Source organism: Giraffa tippelskirchi, chromosome 5 (genome assembly GCF_054371585.1).
Source record: "Giraffa tippelskirchi isolate mGirTip1 chromosome 5, T2T-mGirTip1v1.2.pri, whole genome shotgun sequence".
Taxonomy (NCBI): Eukaryota; Metazoa; Chordata; class Mammalia; order Artiodactyla; family Giraffidae; genus Giraffa; species Giraffa tippelskirchi.
In genome coordinates this window covers 47,850,551-47,873,756 of record NC_137279.1, presented here as the reverse complement: position 1 = coordinate 47,873,756, position 23,206 = coordinate 47,850,551, and the positions used below count along the sequence as shown (strand labels likewise).

The following is a 23,206-nucleotide window of genomic DNA, read 5'->3' as shown; positions in this document are numbered from 1 at the left end:
GTGCTTTTCTCTAAGAGCTAATGTGGGTTTAAATTACTTGTGTTTCTGTGAGGATGTGATGGTGTCTGTGAATCACAGATTCATTTTCCCTGAAACATTAACCATTACATTTTCTTGTTTTGTACTTTAAATATTAGAAATAGGAAATAAAGTGATAGGGACTATAGAAAAAGGAATACAAACTGATTTTATTTTCCTGTGATATAAATCTATATTATTTTGATCACCTCTGCTGTTTTGTATTAAAAACCATTGGATAGTTAGGTGGATGGTGGATATGAATCTCTTTAATTTTTAAAAAGGCCTTTGGGCCCAAACCAGCACAATTGCCATTTCCAAACAAAAATGGAGGATTCCTTTAATGTGTTATTATAAATATTTATGCCTAAAGGAGTTCTTTATGTTTAGCATTTTCCAGTGTATTTTATTTGGCCAGAGTAGATGTTACATTATCCTTGAATAGAATGACATGATTTTATTTGGGATAATCGCCTTTTCATAGTATAGAATTTCTTTAGCTTAAGAAATTTCCAGGGAGAAGCAGCCAAGGACTTGGTAAAGTGGCATTAACGTTTCTAATGAATTCTGAGATTTCAAAGAAGTTTACAAATATAACAATTCTATAAATAAATATTTCTGTGGTATTTTTGTTTTAAAAATTGTATTTAGACTTCCTTCACTTATTTATTTTGGCTTTCTCCATTTAAAAACAGATGGAGAGTTTTTAATTTTTATTCTTAAGAGTTTGCTCATGACATTCACTATTTCTCATACAGTAGAGCGGCTTGGGTCTTAATTATATAAAAAATACTTTCATAGGAATTCTATTCAGAGAATCTTTCTTAAAACTTGTATAAAAGCCTAGTGTACTAAATCAGACATCCATAAGTCAACACTCTTTAGCAACTGTAAGTGGTACAGGCTTTACTCCATGTACTCTGGTCTTTTTCTTAACTCAGACTTCTTCCCAAAGAAATCAGCTACAAATTAAAATTCAGTCCTTGAGATACTCAGTGTGCAGAAGATCCCTGGGCAGGGATCTTCACTGTGAATAAGGAGGCTGCACAGGCACGCTAGGCTCTGTGTTGCTTCTGATCATACTGGGCTCTGCTCCATCCAGATGAGTGTGCTTAGCAGGTAGGAGGGTCACCTGGCTTTTCTGTGGTGTCTGAGTCTTTGCCTGTTGCTGATTGGTCAATGGTGAGCCAGTTATCTTCCATAGTGGGATGGACTTTCAAGAAGATATTCAACTGCTAGACATAACTGGGATACTTCTAGGAGATCAAGGCGTGTTACTAGGGAAAAACCCTGTGTAATAAATGTATTACCTATGAATGTGTTGTAGATGCACACTTTTTTTTGTCCTTTAGAGGTAGTTTCAGAGAAGGCAATGGCACCCCACTCCAGTACTCTTGCCTGGAAAATCCCATGGACGGAGGAGCCTGGTGGGCTACAGTCCATGGGGTCGCTAAGAGTCGGACACGACTGAGTGACTTCACTTCCACTTTTCTCTTTCATGCACTGGAGAAGGAAATGGCAACCCACTCCAGTATTCTTGCCTGGAGAACCCCAGGGACGGCGTAGCCTGGTGGGCTGCCATCTATGGGGTCGCATAGAGTCGGACACGACTGAAGCGACTTAGCAGCAGAGGTAGTTTAAATTGGATTCTGTAGGTGCCTGGGCTGGGTGAAATTTGGCAGTCAGTGGAGTTTGTTCATTTTTTTATATCCTTTCCAGGGAACTTCTTTCTACCCAGCAACTGCCTATATTATTTTAGGGCAGTTTCTGAATAGTAAGGATGCTTTTTTCCCCTCAGATAGCCAAGAAGGACAGATGTTCCCTTAAACAGTAGTCTAGTTGTTGCTATTTAAGGGAACTATTTAATTCCCTTTCTTCTTTGATTTCTTTTATAAACATTTTTATTAGAGTATAGTTGACTTACAATGTTGTGTTGGTTTCAGATGTATAGCAAAATGAATATTAAACATATACATGTATTCACTCTTTTTTAGATGCTCTTCCCATATAGACTATTACAGAGTATTGAGTACAGTTCCCAGTGCTATACAGTAGGTCCTTATTTGTTGTAGTTTTTCAGTCGCCAAGTCATATCCAACTCTTTGTGACCGTGTTGACTGCAGCATGCCAGGCCTCCTTGTCCCTCACCATCTCCAGGAATTTGCCCAAGTTCATGTCCTTTGAATCACTGATGCCATCCAACTGACTCATCATCTGTTGCCCTTTTTTCCTTCTGTTTTCAGTCTTTCCCAGGATCAGGGTCTTTTCCAGTGAGTTGGCTCTTCACATCAGGTGCCCAAAGTATTGGAGCTTCAGCATCAGTCCTTCCATAGAATATTCAGGGTTGATTTCCTTTAGGATTGACTGATTTGATCTCCTTGGTGTCCAAGGGACTCTCAAGAGTCTTCTCAAGCATAACAGTATGAAAGCATCAATTCTTTGGTGCCCAGCTCTCACACCTGTACATGACTACTGGAAAGACCACAGCCTTCACTATATTGACCTTTGCTGACAAAGTAATGTCTTTTCTGTTTAATAAACTGTCTAGGTTTTTCATAGCTTTCCTTCCAAGAAGCAGTTGTCTTCTCATTTCATGGCTGCAGTCACCATCTGCAGTGATTTTAGAGCCCAAGAAAAGACAATCTGTCACTGCTTCCACCTTTTCCCCTCCTACATGCCATGAGGTGATGCAGCTGGATGCCATGATCTTAGATTTTTTAATTTTGAGTTTTAAGATAGCTTTTTCACTCTTCTCTTTCACTCTCCTCAAGAGGTTCATTATTTCCTCTTTTCTTTCTGCCATTAGAGTAGTTATCATGTGCATATCTGAGGTTGTTGAAATTTTTCCCGGAAATCTTGATTCTAGCTTGTAACACATCCAGCCTGGCATTTCGCATGATGTGCTCTGCATAGAAGTTAAATAAGCAGTATGACAATATACAGCCTTGATGTACTCCTTTTTCAATTTTGAACCAGTCTGTTGTTCCATGTCAGTTTTTAACTGTTGGTTCTTGACCTGCATACAGGTTTCTAAGGAGACAGGTAAGATGGTCTGGTATTCTCATCTCTTTAAGAGTTTTCCACAGTTTGTTATCTCTGTGTGGTCCACTGGAGAAGGGAATGACAAACCACTTCAGTATTCTTGGCTTGAGAACCCCATGAACAGTATGAAAAGGGAAAAAGACAGGACACTGAAAAATGAAATGCGCAGGTCGGTAGGTGCCCAATATGCTACTGGAGATCAGTGGAGAACTAACTCCAGAAAGAATGAAGAGACAGAGCCAAAGCAAAAACAACACCCAGTTGTGGATGTGACTGGTGAGAAAACCAAGGTCCAATGCTGCAAAGAGCAATATAGCATAGGAACCTGGAATGTTAGGTCCATGAATCAAGGCAAATTGGAAGTGGTCGAACAGGAGATGGCAAGAGTGAACATCAACATTTTAGGAATCAGCAAACTAAAATGGACTGGAATGAGTGAATTTAATTCAGATAACAATTATATCTACTGCTGTGGGCAAGAATCCCTTAGAAGAAATGGAGTGGCCATCATAGTCAACAAAAGAGTCTGAAATGCAGTACTTGGATGCAATCTCAAAAATGACAGAATGATCTCCGTTCGTTTCCAAGGCAAACCATTCAACATCACGGTTATCCAAGTCTATGCCCCGACCAGTAATGCTGACGAAGCTGAAGTTGAACGGTTCTATGAAGACCTACAAGACCTTCTAGAACTAGCACACAAAAAAGATGTCCTTTTCGTTATAGCAGAGTGGAATGCAAAAGTAGGAAGTCAAGAAGTACCTGGATTAACAGGCAAATTTGGCCTTAGAGTACAGAATGAAGCAGGGCAAAGGCTAGTAGAGTTTTGCCAAGAGAACGCACTGGTCATAACAAACATCCTCTTCCAACGACACAAGGGAAGACTCTACACATGGACATCACCAGATGGTCAATACTGAAATCAGATTGATTATATTCTTTGCAGCCAAAGATGTAGAAGCTCTATACAGTCAGCAAAAACAAGACTGGGAGCTGACCGTGGCTCAGATCATGAACTCCTTATTGCCAAATTCAGACTTAAATTGAAGAAAATAGGGGAAACCACTAGACCATTCAGGTATGACCTAAATCAAATCCCTTACAATTATACAGTGGAAGTGACAAACAGATTCAAGGGCTTAGATCTGATAGACAGAGTGCCTGAAGAACTATGGACTTAGGTTCATGACATTGTACAGGAGGCAGTGATCAAGACCATCCCCAAGAAAAAGAATGCAAAAAGGCAAAATGGTTATCTGAGGAGGCCTTAGAAATAGCTATGAAAAGAAGAGAAGCCAAAGGCAAAGGAGAAAAGGAAAGATATACCCGTTTGAATGCAGAGTTCCAAAGAATAGCAAGGAGAGATAAGAAAGCCTTCCTCAGTGATCAATGCAAAGAAATAGAGGAAAACAATAGAATGGGAAAGACTAGAGATCTCTTCAAGAAAATTAGAGGTACCAAGGGAAATTTTCATGCAAAGATGGACACAATAAAGGACAGAACTGTTATGGACCTAACAGAAGCAGAAGAAATTAAGAAGAGGTGGCAAGAATACACAGAAGAACTATACAAAAAAGATCTTCACAGCCCAGATAATCGCGATGGTGTGATCACTCACCTAGAGCCAGACATCCTGGAATGTGAAGTCAAGTGGGCCTTAGGAAGCATCACTACGAACAAAGCTAGTGGAGGTGATGGAATTCCAGGTGAGCTATTTCAAATCCTCCATCATCTTTGATGCCATGAAAGTGCTGCACTCCATATGACAGCAAATCTGGAAAACTCAGCAGTGGCCACAGGACTGGAAATGGTCAGTTTTCATTACAATCTCAAAGAAAGGCAATGCCAAAGAATGCTGAAACTACCACACAGTTGCACTCATCTCACATACTAGCAAAGTAATGGTCAAAATTCTCCAAGGTAGGCTTCAACAGTACGTGAACTGTGAACTTCCAGATGTTTAAGCTGGATTTAGAAAAGGCAGAGGAACCAGAGATCAAATTGCCAACATCCATTGGATCATCATAAAAACAAGAGAGTTCCAGAAAAACATCTACTCTGTTTTATTGACTGTGCCAAAGCCTTTGACTGTGTGGATCACAACAAACTGTGGAAAATTCTTAAAGAGATGAGAATACCATACCACCTGACCTGCCTCCTGATAAATCTGTATGCATGTCAAGAAGCAACAGTTAGAACTGGATATGGAACAACAGACTGGTTCCAAGTCAGGAAAGGAGTATGTCAAGGCTGTATATTGTCACTCTGCTTATTTAACTTATATGCAGAGTACATCATGAGAAACACTGGGCTGGATTAAGCACAAGCTGGAAGTCAAGATTGTCGTGGGAAGTATCAATAACGTCAGATACACAGATGACACCACACCTAGGGTAGAAAGCAAAGAAGAAATAAAGAGCTTCTTGATGAAAGGGAAAGAGGAGAATAAAAAAGTTGGCTTAAAACTCAACATTCAGAAATCTAAAATCATGGTGTCTGGTCCCATCGCTTCATGGCAAATAGATGGGGAAACAGTGGAAACAGTGATAGATTTTATTTTCTTGGGCTCCAAATTCACTGTAGATGGTGACTTCAACCATGAAATTAAAAGATGCTTGCTCCTTGGAAGAAAAGTTATGAGCAACCTAGACAGCATATTGAAAAGCAGAGACATTACTTTGCCAACAAAGGTCTGTCTAGTCAAAGCTATGGTTTTTCCAGTGGTCATATATGGATGTGAGAGTTGGACGGTGAAGAAAGCTGAGTGCCGAAGAATTGATGCCTTTGAACTGTGGTGTTGGAGAAGACTCTTGAGAGTCCCCTGGACAGCAAGGAGATCCAATGAGTCCATCCTGAAGGAAATCAGTCCTGAATATTCATTGGAAGGACTGATGTTGAAGCTGCAACTCCAATACTTTGGCCACCTGATGAGAAGAACTGACTTATTTGAGAAGACCCTGATGCTGGGAATGATTGAAGGCAGGAGGAGAAGGGGACGACAGAGAATGAGATGGTTGGATGGCATCACCCACACAATAAACATGAGTTTGAGTAAACTCTGGGAGTTGGTAATGGACAGGGAGGCCTGGTGTGCTGCAGTCCATGGGATCACAGAGTCAGACATGACTGAGCGACTGAACTGAAGTCAAAGGTTTTAGGATAGTCCACAAAACAGAAGTAGAGTTTTTTCTGGAATTCATTTGCTTTCTCTATGATCCAGCAACTGTTGGCAGTTTGATCTCTGGTTCCTCTTCTGTTTCTAGACCTAGCTTGTACATCTGGAAGTTCTTGTTTCACCTACTGTTGAAAGGTTGAAAGCATAACCTTTCTAGCATGAGAAAGGAGTGCAATTGTTCAGTAGTTTGTACATTCTTTAGTCCTGCCCTTCTTGGGAATTGGGATGAAGGTTAACATTTTCCAGTCCTGTGTCCACTTTGGCCACTGCTGGATTTTTCAAATTTGCTGACCTTTTAAGTGCCATGTTTAGTCGTTCAGTAGTGTCTGACTCTTTATGACCCCATGGACTGTAGCCCACCCTCTGTCCATGGTGATTCTCCAGGCAAGAATACTGAAGTAGGTTGCCATGCCCTCCTCCAAGGGATCTTCTCAGCCTAGTGATTGATCTCCAGATCTCCTGCATTGCAGGCAGACTCTTTACCATCTGAGGCACCAGGGAAGCTCACTTTAATAGCATCATCATTTAGGACTTTAAATAGCTCTGCTGGAATTCCATAACCTCCACTAGCTTTATTGACAGCAACGCTTCTTAAAGCCCACTTGACTTCACACTCTAAGATGTCTGGCTCTAGGTGAGTGACCAAACCAGGTCATCAATATCTTTTTTGTACATTTTTTCTGTGTATTCTTGCCATCTCTTCTTGATCTATTCTGCTTCTATTAGGTCTTTACTGTTTTGTCCTTTATTGTGCCCATCTTTGCATGAAATGTTCCTTTGATATCTTCAGTTTTCTTAAAAGAAATCTCTAATCTTTCCCCTTCTGTTGCTTTCCCCCTATTTCTTTGCATTGTTCATTGAAGAAGGCCTTCTTGGCTCTCCTTGCTATTCTCTGGAGCTCTACATTCAGTTGCATATATCTTTCCCTTTCTCCCTTGCTTTTCACTTCTGTTCTTTCCTCAGCTATTTGTAAAGCTTCCTCAGACAACCACTTTGCCTTCTTGAATTTCTTTTTCCTTTGAGGTGGTTTTGGTCAGTGCCTCCTGTACAATATTACAAACTTCTCTCTATAGTTCTTGAGGCACTCTTTTACCAGATCTAATCCCTTGAATCTATTCATCACCTCTACTGTATAATCATAGGGGATTTTATTTATGCCATATCTGACTGGCCTAGTTGTTTTCCCTATTTTCTTTAGTTTAAGCCTGAACTGGATAGGAGCTGATGATCTGAGCCACAGTCAACTCCGGGACTTGTTTTTGCTGACTGTATAGTGCTTCTCCATCTTTGACTGAAAAAAAATATAATCCATCTGGTTTTTGTATTGACCATTTGGTCATGTCCATGTGTAGAATTGTCTCTTGTGTTCTTGTAAAAGGGTGTTTGTTATGACTAGTGCATTCTCTTCACAGAATTCTCTTGGCCTTTGCCCTGCTTCATTTTGTACTCCAAGGCCAAACTTGCCTGTTACTCCAGGTCTCTCTTGATTTCCTACTTTTGCATTCTAATCACCTATGATGAAAAGGACATCATATTTTGGTGTTAATTCTAGGATGTCTTCTAGGTCTTCATAGAACTGATTAGCTTCTTTGACATCAGTCATTGAGATGTAGACTTGGTTTATTGTGATGTTGAATGGTTTGCCTTGGAAACAAACCAAGATCATTCTGGGTTTTTTTTTTTTTTTTTGAGGTTGCACCCAAGTACTGCATTTTGTATTCTTGACTTTGTATGTTAATTATGAGGGCTACTCCATTTATTCTATGTGATTCTTGACCACAGCAGTAGATACAATGGTTATCTTAATTAAAATCACCCTTCATAGATCACTGCCTTGTCATGGTGAAGGAGCTTCCATAACTCAATGAAGCTATGAGCCATGCCTTGTAGGGCCACCCAAGACGGATGGGTCATAGTGGACAGTTAGGAGAAAACGTGGTCCACTGGAGGAGGGAATGGTAAACCACTGTAGTAATTATTCCTGCGAAAACCCCATTAGCTGTATAAAAGGCAAAAAGATATGACACAAAAAGATGGGCCCCTCAAGTTGGAAGGTGCCCAGTATGCTACTGGGGAAGAATTGAGGACAATTACTAGTAGCTCTGGAAATAATGAAACGGCTGGGCCAAAGCAGAAATGACGCTCAATTGTGGATGTGTCTGGTGATGAAAGTAAAATCTGATGCTGTAAAGAACAGTATTGCGTAGAGACCTGGAATGTTAGGTCCATGAATCAAGGTAAATTGGACCTGGTCACACAGGAGATGGCAAGAGTAAACATCGACATCTTAGGAATCAGTGAACTAAAATGGATGTGAATGAGTAAATTTAATTCAAATCCTTATTGATTATCTACTTTTTATATAGTAGTGTATATATGTCAATCTCAGTCTTCCAGTTTATTTCTTTTATTTCTTACAGACACCAGTTTCCTCTATATCCACATATAGCTGACCCTTGAATAACGCAGGTTTAAACTGTACAGGTCCACTCATATGCAGTTTTTTTTTTTTTTCCTTCACTAAATGCACTCTACAGTATTACATGGTCTGAGTTTGGTTGAATCCTTTGATACAGAACATCGGATACATGGGCCACACTATAAAGTTACAAACAGATTTTCGCCTGCACGTAGGGCCAACACCCCTACACCCTGCCTTGTTTAGGAGTCAACAGTGTAAAATTTTAACTTATATACTAGAAGAACAATTAATTTTGCCTTATTTTTATTTCTTTTCCATACTTCAGTTGCATAGGCTATTGGAGAAACTAATTATGAGCCAGTCTTTACTTGGAAGAGTGGACTTCACTTATGCTCCATGAATCACTTTCTCTGGAGCAGTGAGCAAGCTGAGAACTTTCTCTGAGTTGACTTTGTGTTCAATAACATATCTGAGTTTATATGAACAAGTGATAAGGGATCACTTTTTGCTTTTTTGCAGTGGGATCTAAAACTTCCATTTATTTTAGTATACAATAATACATCCTCTCTAATTTAGAGGTAGCATACTACTATTTGTCTCTTGAGGGGAAGAATAGATAAAAATTAATCACTTTGCTGTTACTGATACATTCCTAACCTATTTCTTTAGATTCATTTTTATTCAGAAATTCTAGTTCTGGATGCACTCTTGAGATAAACAGTTTGCAAACAGGATGTTTGTGTAGTCTGTGAAAGCTGTTTTCCTCACTTTTCTACTCCTCTGAGATGATCATATTTGGCCTTATAATATGCCCAAATTTTGTTTTCAAATTTATTTTATATTTGTTGGTTATACAAGAGGAGGAGAACCAATTAAGTTGGAATTAGAAGGAAACTTAACTCATGTTCCTTTGCAGTGCTGGAATTTCCTTTACATCATGTCTATAAATGTACGTACATACCACATTCTCCTTGAACATGTCAAAAGACTGAGAACTCCACCGTCTCAGGGCATTTATTTTGAATTTTGAGTTGTTGCCACAAAGATCTTTGTGGCAAAAAAGACAAAATCTGCTTATCTTTACCTTCCATTCAGTATTTCTTGTTTTAACCCCTGGAACTGCCTAGAATAAGTGATCCTTTTTATTTAGGGGCTTCTAATTCTGCCTTTTATTTGACCTGTACATTTCTGATTTTTTAAAGAAAAATATGGGTTTTTCAATTAGAAATGATATGTTGAGTTTTAAGAGAAAGAGAATGTTTTCATGAGCTGTCTGGTGCCTGTGGTTCTAATACTTATTTTCCTCTCTCTCTGCTGCCCAAGTTTTTTCTCTGTAGGGAAACCTTACTAGTATGCTATTACTCTGAACTTTACCCAACAGAGAAAAGCAGTAACTCTTCAAAGGCTCAGTGGTTCCTCTAATCAAAGACACAACTTTTCTCTTGGATTCCGTTGACTTTTTTTTTGAAACTTGAGAAGTTAAGTTTATTTATATAGCTATATGATATGTAAAAATAACCCCAAACATTTAAATAACTCATATTGAAGAATTTTTCTTTGTGCATCAAATGGCAACTAAATGATCCAAGTACTTTGAATCATCTTGCTATTCATTTTGCTGAAAGTCTGTGCTAAAATTCATAAAAGTCTCTGGTTAAAAGCTATGGAGAGGGGAGGTGAGGTTTTAATACCTGCTACTAGGTTCATCACTGATTTTCCTGGGTGTTTTGATTCTGCTCGTTATTTTAAAAAGTTGAGATGAAACATTTTATATAGTTGGGGATCTTTATTTGCAGGCAGCAGAAATAACCTCTGAACAACTTAGACAAGAAAAAAGGAAATGAGGAGAAATCTGAGGAGCCAGGCCTAAGGAAAGCAGGATTCAGAAGCACCCCAGGGACCTCGTTCTTAGGAGTGTTCTTGCAGAAAGTGTCCTCTCCCAGTTTTGGTGGCAGTTCTCCAGTTGGCTTGACAGACTTTCTTCCAGATATCTTTTGGCAACTTGGAGCTCTTCTGTTTTCAAGTCTGTTGGAAGTTGCCTTTGTTTTCTCCCACAAATATACTGATTTAATCAATTCTTGAAGCCTGTAGTTTTTTTTCTTCTGATAGTATTTTTGGTTTTGTTGTACCTTTCCAGGTTGGGGAATGATGGTTAGTTTTTCCTATTTCCTACTTACTCTGTCCTTTTTTTTTTTTTTTTTTTTTTTTACGAGGAGCGTTAAGGAGATTAAAAAGTTATACCACTGTAGTCAATGTAAACATTTAAGACTATAGATGTTCCTTTAAGTATTACTTTAGATTACATTTTGAGGTTTTTTTAAGATTATTTAATCTATTTTCTAATTTTCATTACAATTCTTCTTTGATCGTTGGATTACATAGAGGTAAGCTTTTAAATTTCCATAAATATGGGATTTTACTGGCTTGATTTTTGATGCTGATTTCTAATCTAATTCTTTTATTGTTGGAGAAAATTATATATATATAATATTGATATTATATATTATATATATTATATATATTGATATTATATATTATATATATTATATATTATATATATATATAATATTGATTCTTTGTAATTTTTAAGATTTTCTCTGTGGCCTAGTATGTAGGCATATGTTGTAAAAGACCAGTGAGTGCCTGAAGAGAGTGTGTGAATAAACATGCATATAAAAGGTGCAAGGGTCTGTGTATTACATGAAATCAAATAAATTGTAGAGCTCCTTCTTTATCTGCTTGATCTATGACTTCCTGAAAAAGATTTGTTATAGTGATAACTGTTATAGTGATATACTGGTATGGTACTTAATATATTCCAGGTACCATTTTAAAGGCTTTACTTGTATTAACTTATTATGTATTCCTCATTTTTATCTTAGACCTATTACTTTTACTTTACATATTTTTAGACTGGGTACATTTTTTGCTGGGTACTAATAGCTGGTGATCGGAGTCTCTTAGTCTTTGTGTACTGACTTATTCATCTCTAGTAATATTTTTAACCTTAACGTCTCTTTTTTTCTGATACTGATACAGTGACACAGGCTTTTTTCTATTCAGTTCAGTGCAGTTCAGTTCAGTTGCTCAGTCGTGTCCGACTCTTTGCGACCCCATGAATTGCAGCACACCAGGCCTCTCTGTCCATCACCAACTCCTGGAGTCTACCCAAACCCGTGTCCATCGAGTCAGTGATGCCATCCAACCATCTCATCCTCTATCGTCCCCTTCTCCTCCTGCCCCCAATCCTACCCAGCATTAGGGTCTTTTCCAGTGAGTCAACTCTTTGCATGAGGTGGCCAAAGTATTGGAGTTTCAGCTTCAACATCAGTCCCCCAATCCTACCCAGCATTAGGGTCTTTTCCAATGAGTCAACTCTTCGCATGAGGTGGCCAAAGTATTGGAGTTTCAGCTTCAACATCAGTCCTTCCAAAGAACACCCAGGGCCGATCTCCTTTAGGATGGATTGACTGGATCTCCTTGCAATCCAAGGGACTCTCAAGAGTCTTCTGCAACACCACAGTTCAAAAGCATCAATTCTGCGGCACTCAGCTTTCTTCACCGTCTAACTCTCACATCCATACATGACCACTGGAAAAACCATAGCCTTGACTAGACAGACTTTTGTTGGCAAAGTAATGTCTCTGCTTTTAAATATGCTATCTAGGTTGGCCATAACCTTCCTTCCAAGGAGTAATCGTCTTTTAATTTCATGGCTGCAGTCACCATCAGCAGTGATTCTGGAGCCCCCCAAAATAAAGTCTGACACTGTTTCCACTGTTTCCCCATCTATTTCCCATGAAGTGATGGGACCAGATGCCATGATCTTAGTTTTCTGAACGTTGAGCTTTAAGCCAACTTCTTCACTCTCCTCTTTCACTTTCATCAAGAGGCTCTTTAGTTTTACTTTGCTTTCTGCCATAAGGGTGGTGTCATCTGCATATCTGAGGTTATTGATATTTCTCCCAGCAACCTTGATTCCAGCTTGTGCTTCTTCCAGCCCAGCGTTTCTCATGATGTACTCTGCATATGAGTTAAATAAGCAGGGTGACAATATACAGCCCTGACGTACTCCTTTTCCTATTTGGAACCAGTCTGTTGTTCCATGTCCAGTTCTAACTGTTGCTTCCTGACCTGCATACAGGTTTCTCAAGAGACAGGTCAGATGGTCTGGTATTCCCATCTCTTTAAGAATTTTCCACAGTTTATTGTGATCCACACAGTCAAAGGCTTTGGCATGGTCAATAAAGCAGAAATAGATGTTTTTCTGGAACTCTCTTGCTTTTTCAATGATCCAGTGGATATTGGCAATTTGATCTCTGGTTCCTCTGCCTTTTCTAAAACCAGCTTGAACATCTGGAAGTTCACAGTTCAATATTGATGTTACTATTTGCCCATCATATTCTTCTCATCCCGAATTTGTGTGTTCTTTTATTTGAAGCGTATCTCATCAATTGCCTATGGGTGGATTTTGCTTTGATCCAGTTTTGTCTAATAGAGTGAGTGGAGTATGATCATTAAAAACAAGGACTTTAAGGCCATATTTTTTGGATTTGGGTTGTTGTTTGAAATATTGGTATCTGACAGGTATAATTCTACACTTGAGGGAAGAAGGTGTTTTGACTTTGCTTTATGTAGACCTTTAACCTCTCCGCATGTTATATACTCCGTATCTCACTCCTGTTCTCCTATGAATGAGGTACCTGATATATTCATGTTTTGATTCTCTGTGGTTTTTATTATTACCCTTTCAGTGTCACCTACCGCATTGCACTTTATGGTGTGTTTCCTTAGTCATCTACTTCTTATCTCTTGAAAATGTATTGAAGTATCTCTTAAATGAGCATAGTAAAACTGTTTAGTTACAGAACTGTCTGAAGTGTGAGTCAATAGATATAAAGAAGTTTGAACCATACCTGGTACAGCAGAAGTGCTTAGAAAGGTTTCTTCTTGTTTCAGCACTGATGTTAGTATTATAGTTTGACTTTTAATGCTCTTGGCCACCTTGAAAGTATCTATAGTCCTGTCTGTTATTTATCACTATGAATTGCATCATCAGATTTATTGTTTTCATTTTATAATGTGGTCTTCCCTGGTGGCTTAGTGGTAAAGAATCTGCCTTCACTGCCTTCATATTTGTCACTATGAGTCTCATCATCAAATTTATTGTTTCATTTTATAATAAAGTTTTTCTTTGTTTTGGTTTTTTTCTTCCTCAGGCAACCTAGGGGGACATAACTTTGGTGTATCTCAATTTAACATGTTGAAAATAGTAATTGAATTTAATGGAAATTAAAATTAAAAATCACTTCCTAGAAGGAGTATATTACAATTAACCTATATGATAAATTTAAACTTGGACACTTTTTATATTTGAAAGGCATAAGACACTTTGAGTTAGTTGATCGACTGGATTTTGCATTTCGTATGCAGAGATTAAAAACTCTATTAAAATGATTTTTTTTGCCTAAGTGGGAATCTCTGTATTTTCATTAAATTTATGTTAAAAAGAACATTAGTGGTGGGGATTGTTACACAACAATGTGAATGTTCTTAATGCCACTAAAACTATGCACTTCCAAATAGTTAAAGTGGCACATTTTATGTTACATATATTTTACCACAATTTTTAAAAAAGAACACTAGTTAATTTTAAAAAGTCACTAGTCTCACACTGAAAGACGTTCACCACTGTGAAAATCTAACTCTCACGGACTATACAGACGGAGTGAGTGGAGCATCTTGGTGTCAGCATGCTGACTTACGTTTTCTTTCTTTCTTCAGCCATATATGATTCACATTCATTTCCTAATGTGAACTTTATTTTTTAACTTTATGTTTATTCTTTAACAGGAAGGAAAAGCTGATGCGATGCTCTCAATGCCGAATTGCCAAATACTGTAGTGCTAAGTGTCAGGTAAGAATTCTGCTGTATATAATTTCTCTACTCTTAAATTTGTTCTCCGTTATGCTTGTCGAACTATCTGTTTCTTCATAATCTTTTATTTATTGTAACATTATTTTCTTTCAACTTAAAAATCATATATGTATATAGCAAAAATTGTATGTATATAATATATAAACTCTATATAGTATATAAATATATACATGTATATGTGTGTGTATATATGTGTCTGGCTCTTTGTGACCCTGTGAACTTTAGCCCTCTGTCCCTGGAATTTTCCAGGCAAGAATACTGGAGCAGATTGCCATGTTTTTCTCCCAACTCAGGGATCTTCCTTGGGTCTTTCCAATGCAAGGATCCAACCTATGTCTCTTGCATCTCCTGCATTGGGAGGAAGGTGCTTTACCAGCTGAGCCATCTGGGAAGCTCAAATGTCACTGAAGAAAAGTTAAATGTTTACTTCTCTCCATCTTCTTGTCCTCTTGACCTCGGTCCTATTTCCCAGAGCTAACCACTGTTAAGTTTCTTGTGTAACTTGGAAGCATTTTTTGTGCAAATACATTCATGCACCTTTATCTTTTGTTTTAAAAAGCAGATACAGGTTATTCTGGCAAAGATTCTTGTATACTTTGATTTGTCTTTTTATTTAATAATCTATTTAGAACAACTTTTGTTATCATTTTGTTTTTTCTATTATATGAATGTACCACAATCATAATTTCCCCACTAATGAATGTATGAGTTTTTTCCCCAATATTTGGTATTGCCAGTAGTGCACCAATAAATGTCCTTTTGTGCACATTTTTGCACACTTGTGCAAATTAATTGTAGGACAGATTCTTCCACATTATATTGATTAGTAAGAGGATATATATAGTTTGAATTTTTAAAGATAATGCCTAGTGCCTTTCAAGAGTTTGAGTTAATTTGCAACAACTGACAGTCTATGAGAGTACTGCTGTTCACATCTTTGAACAACAAAGTTAATTATAATTAACATCCAACATGACCTTTTCTTCTAACCTTATGATTAATCATTTAATAAGAAATTTAATTATGCTCTAATGAATTGTGTCATAATAAAAAGTCTAATTGGAAGTTTTGTGTTTGTGTCACTTGTCACCCACCCTCCATCCATACATTTTGCTTCTTATTTTGGTGTGTGTGTGTATGTGTGTGTGCACATGTATGCATGTACGCACACACAAGTGAAAATTCCTCTTTTCCTTCTTTTAAATCTAGGCTTTGCTTATCTGAAGGATTTCTGCTATATCACTTTTTTCCTTTGAAAGTAATTTCTCCAGACTACAAATAGAGTGATTTAATTGGAAAAGAAACTGAAACATACAAAAATTAGAGGACCTATGTTAACAATATTCTGCCATCAGTCCAATTAAATTATCTCAGAAAAAGCACTTAATCTCTCTGGGCCTTAGTTTCCTGTTTTGTACTACTAATAAGAACTCATATGTATTAGACATCTACTATATGCCAGGAAATATATTTTCATTATAGAGGACTGGAATGCAGAAGTAGGAAGTCAGGAAACACCTGGCGTAACAGGCAAATTTGGCCTTGGAGTACAGAATGAAGCAGGGCAAAGGCTAGTAGAGTTTTGCCAAGAGAACGCACTGGTCATAGCAAACACCCTCTTCCAGCAACACAAGAGAAGACTCTACACGTGGACATCACCAGATGGTCACCACCGAAATCAGATTGATTATATTCTTTGCAGCCAAAGATGGAGAAGCTCTATACAGTCAGCAAAAACAAGACCGGGAAAAGACTGTGGCTCAGATCATGACTCCTTATTGCCAAATTCAGACTTAAATTGAAGAAAGTAGGGAAAACCACTAGGCCATTCAGGTGTGACCTAGATCAAATCCCTAATGATTATACAGTGGCAGTGAGAAATAGATTTAAGGAACTAGATCTGATAGACAGAGTGCCTGATGAACTATGGACAGAGGTTCGTGACATTGTACAGAAGACAGGGATCAAGACCATCCCCATGGAAAAGAAATGCAAAAAAGCAAAATGGCTGTCTGAGGAGGCCTTAGAAATAGCTGGGAAAAGAAGAGAAGCAAAAAGCAAAGGAGAAAAGAAAAGATATTCCCATCTGAATGCAGAGTTCCAAAGAATAGCAAGGAGAGATAAGAAAGCCTTCCTAAGTGATCAGTGCAAAGAAACAGAGGAAAACAACAGAATGGGAAAGACTAGAGATCTCTTCAAGAAAATTAGAGATACCAAGGGAACATTACATGCAAAGATGGGCTTGATAAAGGACAGAAACGGTATGGACCTAACAGAAGCAGAAGGTACTAAGAAGAGGTGGCAAGAATACACAGAAGAACTGTACAAAAAAGATCTTCACGACCCAGATAATCACGATGGTGTGATCACTCACCTAGAGCCGAACATCCTGGAATGTGAAGTCAAGTGGGCCTTAGAAAGCATCACTACAAACAAAGCTAGTGGAGGTGATGGAATTCCAGTTGAGCTATTTCAAATCCTGAAAGATGATGCTGTGAAAGTACTGCACTCAATATGCCAGCAAATCTGGAAAACTCAGCAGTGGCCACAGGACTGGAAGAGGTCAGTTTTCGTTCCAATCCCAAAGAAAGGCAATGCCACAGAATGCTCGAACTACCACACAATTGCACTCATCTCACACGCTAGTAAAGTAATGCTCAAAATTCTCCAAGCCAGGCTTCAGCAATATGTGAACCGTGAACTTCCAGATGTTCAAGCTGGTTTTAGAAAAGGCAGAGGAACCAGAGATCAAATTGCCAACATCTGTTGGATCATCAAAAAAGCAACAGAGTTCCAGAAAAACATCTATTTCTGCTTTATTGACTATGCCAAAGCCTGTGACTGTGTGAATCACAATAAACTGTGGAAAATTCTTAAAGTGATGGGAATACCAGACCATCTGACCTGTCTCTTGAGAAACCTGTATGCAGGTCAGAAAGCAACAGTTAGAACTGGTCATGGAACAACAGACTGGTTCCAAATAGGAAAAGGGGTACGTCAAGGCTGTATATTGTCACCCTGCTTATTTAACTTATATGCAGAGTACATCATGAGAAACGCTGGGCTGGAAGAAACACAAGCTGGAATCACGCTTGCCGGGAGAAATATCAATAACCTCAGATATGCAGATGACACCACCCTTATGGCAGAAAGCAAAGAAGAACTAAAAAGCCTCGTGATGAAAGTGAAAGAGGAGAGTGAAGAAGTTGGCTTAAAGCTCACCGTTCAGAAAACTAAGATCATGGCACCTGGTCCCATCACTTCATGGGAAATAGATGGGGAAACAGTGGAAACAGTGTCAGACTTTATTTTTCTGGGCTCCAAAATCACTGCAGATGGTGATTGTAGCCATGAAATTAAAAGACGCTTACTCCTTGGAAGGAAGGTTATGGCCAACCTAGATGGCATATTTAAAAGCAGAGACATTACTTTGCCAACAAAGGTCCATCTAGTCAAGGCTATGGTTTTTCCAGTGGTCATGTATGGATGTGAGAGTTGGACGGTGAAGAAAGCTGAGTGCCGAAGAATTGATGCTTTTGAACTGTGGTGTTGCAGAAGACTCTCGAGAGTCCCTTGGACTGCAAGAAGATCCAACCAGTCCATCCTAAAGGAGATCAGTCCTGAGTGTTCATTGGAAGGGCTGCTGTTGAAGCTGAAACTCCAATACTTTGGCCACCTCATGCGAAGAGCTGACTCATTGGAAAAGACCCTAATGCTGGGAAGGATTGGGCGCAGGAGGAGAAGGGGACGACAGAGGATGAGATGGTTGGATGACATCACCCACTCTATGGATATGAGTTTGGGTAAACTCCGGGAGTTGGTGATGGACAGAGAGGCTTGGCGTGCTACGATTCATGGGGTTGCAAAGAGTCGGACACGACTGAGCGACTGAACTGAACTGAACTGATATGCCATGCCCTATTGTATTCTATTTATTCTTAACAAGAATCTTCTAAGGATTAAGTATTATTATTATGCTTATTTTACTATTAAGGAAACTGACGTGTAGAATGGCAAGCAGCCTGTCAAACATTCTATAGCTTGTAGGTTCTGCAGTTTGTTAAATGAATCCAGGTAGTCAGAATCCAAACTCTTAATGTCTCTTCTAACCCTAAATTTCATTCTTGCTACAACATTCTGATTAGCTGTAGTTTTCTGTTTTCTATTGTATTCTCCTTTTCATCCCTGGCCTTTATTTCATTTTTAATAAGGATGTACGTTCTTATGAGTACATCCCCACCGAATGCAAACAAAAAAAATGCAAGAAATAGAAGGTTAGAAATAACATTTTCCTAATAAAAATAAGGAATATGCTAATCAATTGAATGCGCTATACCTCATTTTGTAAACCAAAAATTCTATCAGAATTTTAAAAATGCCAGAGTTGTATAAGATCATCAGCAATAATAGCAACAAAATGCAAAATATGAAAAAAAACCCACCCCTTTTCTGCAAGATAAATTCTAGAAAGACTATCCATGATGATGGTTTAGGTATTTTATTCATGTGAAACTGAGCTACATGTTTCAGGGAACTTCAAGTTAAGAAGACTCCATATAGAACAAATGAATTATCATGTTACTTGATATAGATTTTCTCGATAAGCTTCCTTTCTGTTCTCAATGACCTGAACATTTACTTTTATTTTCCCTTGTTTTTATGAATGTTTTCCCCAGTGCTACTCCCTCCTTTTGTAGTACACTCAAGAAACAAAAAGCAAAACCCATTATCTGATTAGAATGAGTACAGGAAGTCTGGTGGGTAGGTTTGTCATTTTGATTCATTATAGTGCGTGTATTTTTACCACATATATTAGCTGTTTACTGTAGCATTAATAATAATGTCATTGTCAGATACTATAGAAGGTAATGGGAAAATAGCTAGTAAGATGAAAGATACCATCTATAACGCAGTTAGTGCATATGCTCGTGTAGGCGGATGGAGTGTGTGCACAGAGGTGGCTGTGGGAGTCAGAGAATGGCTGCAACGTATGCATTTAAACTGCTCTGTTAAACTTACCCTTAAGGTACTGCATTAAACATTGTAATTATTGTGGATAGCTACAAAGGAGCACAAAATTAAACTGACAAACTGAACTATGAACTGTAATGAACAAGAGCACTTGGGATGGAAATTGATAGAGAAGATGTGAATTCATAACATAAAATCTATAATACGTTTACCCGAGGGAGACATAACTTGTTCACCAGCTTAGCGTTTGATGTGTGGGGCCATCGCATCAGTGAGTTGTCCACAGGAGGCTGAGGTGTTACTGTTGTGATGTCCCCTGTGTCCATAAGAAAGATATCAGTGGCATCAGTTTTCACACCTCATTTTTAAACATAAGTGAAACCAGGATACATTTGCATTATAAAAATTAGCATACAATAGATGAATACAGAGTAAAAAGTCTTCCTCCAGTGTTCTTCCCCCATTCCTACTTCTGTTTTTCAGAGGTAATCACTTTGTGTTTGTTTTGTGAGTGGAGGATATACACCAAAACTGTCAGTATATGTTTCATACATAGTATACACATATGTACATATTTACTGCTATGTACAGAGCTGTTTATATTCTTCTGTGTAGACTCTGTTATGGGGTGACAGATATTGTGATAGATGGGTTGTGGCTTATATATGGGATCCAGTTTTATTTCTGTATTGGCGTAATCAGAATATCACTGATGGTTATGAGTCAAAGAGGAGGAGCAGGCTAAGTTTTCTTACAAAAATTCTCAAAATTTGTAACATTGGTAGCAAATAAACCAGTTTCTAATGGGTTCACCAATTATTACTTCATTGCTGATGGATTTAATTTGATTCACAATATGTACATTTCTAATTGAATTAAGTGCTGAGCAAAATAAGCAGCTAGGCACCACATCAAACTGCAATTTATATACTTTTTAAAAGTACTATATTAGCAGGAAGAGGCTCTATTTTATGTTGGTAATTATAGACCTCTTTAAAAATGTGAATCATATTTTTGAGTTTGCATTTGATGTTTAGTTGTAGAATGATTTGATTCATTTTTGATGAATCCCACATTAGTGAGCACTTAGCAGGGTGATTTAATGAGTTATCAAACCCAAAATGATGATAATGAAGAAAACCAAACTGGGCTTCAGGCTGCTAGGATATGCACTGGGTGCTCTGTAGAGAAGTTGGCTTCATGTCTAATTGTGAACAAAAAGGGAATACTGTATAAAGGTTAAAATTATTTGATCATGTTTAGCTTTAGATTTCTACAGCGTTCTGTGGGCTTGAGCTTTTCTTATCTCACTTTATCTTTGCCTGTGGAATGATCCCCTCTACTCCCACGGCTTCAATTGGCATCTCTGTGTTAGTTTTTCTCAGGACTCTATCTCCAGCCTCTTCCTTTCTCCTGAGCACCAGACCCACATTTACGGGCACCTCTACTTGGTGTCTCAAATCTTGTGTATCTGTACCTGAGTGCATTATCTTCCCCCAAACCTGTTTTACTCCGTGTTGTTCAACCTTAGTAAATAATCTCACTAACCACTCAGCAGTCCCAGGTGCCATCGTGTCATCATCTCTGATTTACATTCTTCTTGATCCCACGCCCCATTCACCACCATGTTCTGCTTATTCTACCACCTGAAGGTCTGCGTTGGCTCACTTCTCTCTAGCTTCTCTACAACTACTCTTGTGCACGTTACCATGATCTCTTTCCCAAGGTTGGCTGCAGTCTTTAATCTCTTGCCAGCTTCTATTTTCTACACAGGAACCAGAGTGATTATTTTTTTTTCTAGTGAAAGTGTTAGTTGCTCAATTGTGTCTGACTCTTTGCAACCCCATGGACTGCAGCCCGCCAGGCTCCTCTGTCCATGGAATTCTCCAGGCAAGAATACTGCAGTGGGTAGCCAATCCCTTCTCCAGGGGATCTTCCTGACCACGGGATCAAACCTGGGACTCCTGCATTGCAAGCAGATTCTTTACTCTCTGAGCCACCAGGGAAATGCCAGCACAGTCTTTCACTCGCCGGTTTTAGACCCTGGCCCTCCCTTTCCTCAGGATGAAATTCAAACTCACAGACTACCATGTTTTTACTTCAGGGCCTTTGGCTATTTAAATTCCTGGACCTAGACCAGAAGTCTCCTCCTAGCTACTGCATTTCTATTTATCCTTTAGAACTTGGATTAAATGTCACTCCCTTCTTTCCTAACCCCTTGAAACTAGTTTGTGTTCTTCATCATACAGAAGACTAATTGTATTAATTTTGGGGTTAATTTCCTGTTTCTACTTAGATGTCACGCTCCTTGAGGGTGTGCTCTATGCTGCAGATATAGTATAATTTGTTGAGTGAATGAACGAATGAATGAATACCTTTCATTAGTGATAATTGTTGAATTAGATGTTAAAAATTACAGCATCTCTAAATAATCTGTCAGTAGTAATATCTCTTTTTAATGGAAATATAAATAACATTTAATGCTGTGTTAATTTTAGATGTACAACATAATGATTTAATAGGTGTATATTTGATAGATCATCATGATAAGTTTAGTTTAGTTAACATCCATAAGTTTAGTTAACATCTATCACCACATGTAATTATAATGTTTTTGATTGTGATGAGAACATTTAAGATCTATCCTTTTATCACTTTAAGATATACAGTACAGTGTTGTTAACTATAGTCACCATCCTGTACGTTACATCCTAGGAATTATTTAATTCTTATAAATTGGAAATTTGTATCACTTGACCATCTTTACCTCCTCCCCAGTCTCCTGCCTCTGGTAAATACCTGCCTATCTGTTATCTGTATCTATAAGTTTTTTTTTTTTTGACTCTATGTACAAGTGAGACATAGTAATAATTTTTGATTCACCAGTATAGGTATTATCTATTAACTTCTTGCTCTGATGGACAGGGAATGTAGCTTACCTATGTCGGCATCTCCTTTCTGTCTCTCTTCTTGTATAGCTGTATCAGGATCCTCCATCCTTCCAGAGTTTATCCAACAGATATTTATTGAGTACCTGCTAGCGAGTCACTGTTCTAAATTGGGATTAGGGTGGTGGGCAGTTAGCTATGAACAAGTAAACAAGGCCCTGGCTTTTATAAAGTTTATAGGAGTGAGGAGACAGTAACAAATGCCGTGATTGTATTAATATAAGTGAGGATGATTTGGCCGAGTATTAACTTGCCATTGCATGGGTGGTTACAGAGGGACTTCCTGTAGAGGTGACATCTGGCCTGGAATCTAAAAGTACCTAGTTTTGGAAATGTCTGGGAACAGATTTTTTTTTTAATTAATTTATTTTCATTGGAGGCTAATTACTTTACAATATTTTTGTAAAGTGGTTTTTGCCATACATTGACATGAATCAGCCATGAACAGATTTTTTTAATGTGAAAGGAACAGCGAAGCTTGTCATGTTAGAGGAATGAAAAGAAGCTGGATGTAAATAGATTCACAAACTCATATAAAAAAATGAAAACGATCTTTTATACATATATAAAAATAGCCTCCCAACCCCTATTACAAGGGATTTTCAACACCAAGAGTGAACCCTAATGTACACTGTGGCCTTTGGGTAATAATGTTGTGTCAACATAAGTTCATCAGTTTTAACACACACACC

The 23,206-nt window shown here is 38.2% G+C and overlaps 1 protein-coding gene across 5 annotated transcripts in view; it reads left to right on the top strand.

Annotated features, from left to right (window-relative positions):
• Window positions 1-23,206, top strand: part of SMYD3 (SET and MYND domain containing 3) — a 714,859-nt gene that overhangs the window by 138,878 nt on the left and 552,775 nt on the right. For all 5 annotated transcript variants that reach the window (XM_081486882.1, XM_081486881.1, XM_081486880.1 and 2 more), the window contains one exon: window positions 14,511-14,574. In XM_081486882.1, coding sequence (XP_081343008.1) covers window positions 14,511-14,574 — 64 coding nt within the window. The remainder of the gene's footprint in view (window positions 1-14,510; window positions 14,575-23,206) is intronic.